Source organism: Colobus angolensis, unplaced genomic scaffold (genome assembly GCF_000951035.1).
Source record: "Colobus angolensis palliatus isolate OR3802 unplaced genomic scaffold, Cang.pa_1.0 Scaffold42, whole genome shotgun sequence".
In the NCBI taxonomy this organism is placed as follows: domain Eukaryota; kingdom Metazoa; phylum Chordata; class Mammalia; order Primates; family Cercopithecidae; genus Colobus; species Colobus angolensis.
Window position 1 is genome coordinate 969,278 of NW_012117599.1, and position 5,381 is coordinate 974,658.

Genomic DNA, 5,381 nt, shown 5'->3' on the forward strand with positions numbered 1-5,381 from the left:
TTTTGTATTTTTAATGCAGACAGGGTTTCACCGTGTTAGCCAGGATGGTCTCGATCTCCTGACCTCGTGATCCACCCGCCTCGGCCTCTCGAAGTGCTGGGATTACAGGCGTGAGCCACTGTGCCCGTCCTTTTGTTGCTCTTTCAAAAGTGCACTAGCCCTAACTGTCCGACCTGTAAATGTGCTTCTGTTAGGCAAACCACAGGGAAGCTGGAAAAGAAGGGGCCCTGGCAGAAGTGGCTGACAAGAAGATGCTCAGTGAGCTCACAAAGGACCTGCAGAGGAGGTGCGGGCTGGCAGGCATGGGGCTTTGTGGGGGCTCACCTACTCTCCTCTGAGCTGTCCGGGTGGTGGGCCCTCCACACACACACACACAGCCTGTTTCCTATGACCCTTGCAGTGGCTGTTCTGTTTTCTCTCTGTGTTGATAGATAAGTTAATACAGACCAACTTTAAAAAAGGTGTTTTTCTGTGCCAGTGGTCAGAGTGTAACAGGAGATATTTTATCTCAAATAAGAAACTAGAAAAATCTGCTTATAAAATGCATCTGAAAGATTTGTCTCTCATCAGTTTAGTCATTGCTTGTGTGACTTATTCATACTTGATGAATGAGCCTTTGTTCTAACAGTTGCAGTGACCTAAATACTTGCCCCTTTCTTTCCAGCCTGCCCCCTGTCATGGCTCAGAACCTCTCCATACCTCTGGCTTTTGCCTGTCTCCTACATTTAGCCAATGAAAAGGTAGGTAATTAAGGTAAGCATGGGAGTATTAGAGTATTCCCTGTTTATGTCAAGTCATTTAGCTTTTTATTTGATCTTGCATGGGCTACCATAGGATTTCTGAAATACCGTGACTCATGTGGTACCTTCAACCCAAATGATTAGCCAGGCACCTAGAAGTAACTTAGGAAAAACCCATCAGGTTCGATTAGCAATGAAAATAGCACAGAGGACCCAAATGGTAAGATTTTAGATGACGGAAGTGTGATCGGTAAGTTCCCCAACCTCAGAACACAACATGCTTTTACTTCACTGGGTGTCAAAGACTTTAAAGGCCAAAGCCTGGTTCTACCAAAGTCAAGACATATGGGAGACCTGGCAGAGGAAAGAGGAGAGAGATGAGGATGGAAAGAAAACAGTTGCAGAAAGAGAAGAGTACGTTTGGGCGTCGCTAAACACTTGGTGTCCATTAGGGTCCCCAGCCAGCTGATGACAGTGCAGCCTTTGGCACCTGCAGTAGAGGCTATGGGCTGGGCCACGGCGTGTGCGGCAAGCGCCACCCTGGGGCTGGGGCACCGTGGCCATGGTGTGCACCACCACTGTCAGCTCCCCAGGAGGAGGGGCGGGCACGAGCGTGCAGGTACTGTCTGAATGCCGAAGTGCGGTTTTAGTGGGTGATTATGGGAATGGAATGGTAGCAAAAATGGGGTGCTGGTGGAAGCAGCCAGGATTTCCTGCATGCCAACATGTGACCTCTGGCCTCCTAGTGAAATCAGGAGCAGTGAGGACTGGCTCCATTTTCCAGGTCTCACTCTGTTTCGGAGAGAGGTTGCCCTGGCCTGTGTGGCACAGCCATCAGCCAATCCCAGTGACCTACCACTGGAAGTCAGAGACCAGTTTTTCTCTTGTCAATACCTTGCTTAGCTCACAACCTCATGAAGAAGAAGAAACTGTCCAGTTAGCAGAAGCTAGTTTTGATTCTGGGTGGGGAACAGGTGCAGAAGAGCCACTGGGCCAGGACCAAGTGCTGTATGTCTCCGACAACTGTACTGACCACTGGGCTCATAACCACCAGTCTGGGTGTTCAAACCTGAGGCCTAAACAAAAGAGCCCAGTGTAGTTCCCAAGAAGGAAGGATTGTACATCAGAGCCCTTGGGAATGGTTTTAACCCAGGAATGCTGAACTTGCATGGCTGCTGTTGGGGGGCAGTAAGACGATGACCGGTGACTGTGGAGAGAGGACGTGCCCCATTCACAAGCCTGTGAAGGCAGACATGCCCGTAGTTATAGGAGGTGGTAGTTCCTATACCTGACACATCCTAAGGTATCTGATGTCACATGCAAACTATGTGAAGAGAGAATGACTAAGAAAATAAAAAATTAAAAAATATACTATTATCATTGTTCTGACAAATTCACAAGTGGCTCTGCTGAGGATACACCATCTGAGGTGGGTGGTGTGCAGGCCATCCATCTGTCTGACTTGAGAAGTGTTGGGGGAGGCCTGGAATCTCATTTGCACACCATCTTGGTGGGAATAGGTGCTGGTGACTCTCCCACATGGGTGCTGGTCTCCTAGCACACCAGGCTCCTAGGCTGGCCTCCAAAGCTCAGAAACTTTCTGAGTCCATTTTAGGAGTGTTAACTGCCTTCGCTCATCAGCCCCAGCCTGAAGGTCAGAGTGCTTCTCTGGGCTGTGTGTCTCCACAGAAACCTGCCTTGAGAGAGCGACTTCATGGCCCTCACTTGTTTCTTAAGGAGTCAGGCCAGGACAACGCTGCTAAGATACATTAGTGACTCTGCGGCTTCGCTGAGGTCGTTTTCACTGAGGCCGTGCTGCTCCGACCTCAGCTCTGCACCCCTGCTCTCAGTGGCAGTGCAGCCTCGTTCATTTTGCTGTGAGCAAGTCTTGTTTTAAGGGTCCCGGAGCTCTTGGGGTTTGAAGAATGACTTGGTGAGGCTGAGCGCCAAGGCCATTGCTGGGGCCTGGCTTTGGGTTGTTTGAGAAAATGGGGTTGGAACATTGGCCACAACAGTTACTGTGGTAATCTACAGGGATCTGTGATAACTCGGAGCTTAGAGCCACCAAGAGAAATATTCTCAACACTTCACAGCAGAACTTCACCTCCTCTTGGACTTCTTTCTCTCCTCCTTTCACTCCTGTCTGGAGTCTGTTCCCCCACCACTGTGATAACAATCTCCCCTCACATAGCCAGGCAGTGTGTGGGGCTTAGGAGCCGGTGATGGGCGTGAGGCCCTCTGCCTTCATGGCTCTAAATGCCAGCAGTGTGCAGCCTCCAGAACCTGAGCTGCAGAAAACCTGCGAGGTATGACTTGAGCGCTCCGTCTTTAATGGCAAGGAAAGGTGCAAGTGGCTGTTGAGCCCTGGCACATCCCATCTGCCTCCAGTGCAGAGTCAGGGCAGGCTGGTTGTGGTGAAGTTCGTCGGGAAAGGCGTCTCACGGCTGCTTAGTCCTGAGGGAAACACTGCCTGGGGTTGGGGAGGAGCTGGGAGGGAGGTAGGCAAAGGCCTGTGCAGAGACTGGCAGGAGGGCACTGCTGTGAGGAACTAATGGAGGGATGGGGCAGTGGGGCAGTTGGGGGTGCCTGGAGGAGGTGTGCATGGACGGGTTAATACTGTAGTGCCCCTGTTTCCACAATTTCACTTTCCATGGTTTCAGTTACCCACAGTCACCCATGGTCTGAAAATACTAAGTGGAAATCCAGAAATAAAGAGTTCATAAGTTTTAAGTTGCAACTGTTCTGAATAGTGTGATGAAATGTCACAGTGTCCCGCTCCATCCTGCCCCAGATCTGAACTGTCCCTGTGTCCACCGGATCCACACTGCAGACACGGCTCTCCCATTAGTCACTTGGCAGCCATCTCGGTTCCCAGGTCAACTGTTGCGGTACTGCAGTGCTTATGTTCCACTCCCTCTTACTTGACTTAATTTTTCTATTTTATTATTAGTTATTGTTAATCTCTTACTGTGCCTAATTTATAAACTAAACTTGATCATAGGTGTATGTGTATAGGAAAAATGAGGTATGTTTGTGTATACATATACATAAAAATCATGCGTTGTATTTGATTTGGTACTATATGGGTTCAGGCATCCACCAGGGACCTTGGAACATCCCTCGAGGATAAGGGGGGACGAATGACTGTATGTATGTGTTGTGGTTCCTAATGACCTCCCTTCTGCCTCCATGAGCATCTTCAGGGCAGACAGCTCAGCTCTTAGGCCCTTTATAGGGGGTGGGTTGCAGGAACCAGAGCCAGGGAAGGCTTGCTTTTTGCTTTTTTACCTGAGTCATTTTGTTGTAACAAGGATTGGGAATCAGTTTTTTCATGCAAGTTATACTTGCTATGAAACAGTTTTTCTTATAATCATGGGACAGACTTTCTTCTTGTAGTCACTATCTTGTAACTGTGATTGGAATTGATGATTCTTTTATTCTCAGTATACCAAAGTCCATGCATGTTTTGGTCTTGCCTCAGAATCTAAAGCTGGAAGGAACAGAGGACCTCTCTGACGTTCTTGTGAGGCAAGGAGATTGAGTTCGCTGTGGAGAAGTCAGGAGGCCCGTCACTTACTCAGCTGCTGGGACATCCCCAGTCTGGGTGGAAGAAGATGCCATGGGCTTCTACCCAGGCTGTAGCCAACTACCAGCGTGCCTGTTTATTTGTTGCTCTTTCCTTCTCTCCGTCACAGTCTGGGAGCCAGTGCCCTGAAGCTCTGTGCTTGACTGATGAAACCTTGCTGCCCTATGGTGACCATCTAGGAGAGGGGAGGGCAGAGCGGGTGAGGGTACTGCTCTGGATTGAGAAAACCTGTATCCGTTCTTCGTATCAGTGTAAGTTTTAGTCTCCTAAGTTGATCTGTTACTTTCCAAACTCTACTCTTGTAGAAAATTTTCCAATGGGCACTGAAAGTTGCCCTTGAAGAACTTCCTAATCCATGTACATGAAATACACCATATGTACACTTATAAATGTATATAGAATGCTCAAAAATAAAATTCTTAATAATATAACTGGCAAGATATTTGAGTGTCCGCTAGATGAGTATCAGACCTAGTCCTTACCCTTGAAGGGGTGCAGGCCTGGTAGTTACCCGGGACACCCACACGTCAATATAAGGCAGAAGACGCCAAGATGGTTTGCCTCGGAGGAGAATGGAAGAGAGAGAACACTGGCTGGACATTGAGATCGCAAGATTGGGTCCTGCTTAAATCCCAGGATTCTGCTGGAGGGAGCCGGCAGTGATTCTTGTCCCTTCTGTACATTGCTTCGTGTAGTGTTCTCAGCATCCCTAGGAGGAACTTACTATTGTGACTCTCATGTTGCAGAGGAGGAAACAGACACCCGAGGTAGAGTAACTTGCATAAGGGCAGCCGGCTGACTGTCAGGGGTGGGCTGAGCCTGGTAATCTGCCTCCAGAGTCTGCTCTCAGCCACTGTGCTCTGTGCTACCTGGGTGGGTCATACAGGCTCGGCAGTGGGTGGAGAGCAGTACTCAGGTTTGTCCGTCTCCACAGAATGCAGCACACACAAATGTACAAGTTCTTCCCCTACCCTCAGAGAAATAGGGGAATTAACTTCGCTTGCAATTTGAAACAATTTTTTTTGTTGTTTTTGTTTTGTTTTTGTTTTTTTTTT

General features: G+C 48.7%; 1 protein-coding gene across 1 annotated transcript in view; it reads left to right on the forward strand.

Annotated features, from left to right (window-relative positions):
- The window catches only part of NCAPH (non-SMC condensin I complex, subunit H), a 31,748-nt gene extending 26,980 nt beyond the window's left edge, over positions 1-4,768 (forward strand). Inside the window, exons 15-17 of the mRNA XM_011956515.1 lie at positions 195-286; positions 665-740; positions 4,222-4,768. Coding sequence (XP_011811905.1) covers positions 195-286; positions 665-740; positions 4,222-4,281 — 228 coding nt within the window. The 3' untranslated portion in view covers positions 4,282-4,768. The remainder of the gene's footprint in view (positions 1-194; positions 287-664; positions 741-4,221) is intronic.
- Positions 4,769-5,381: the final 613 nt, after the last annotated feature.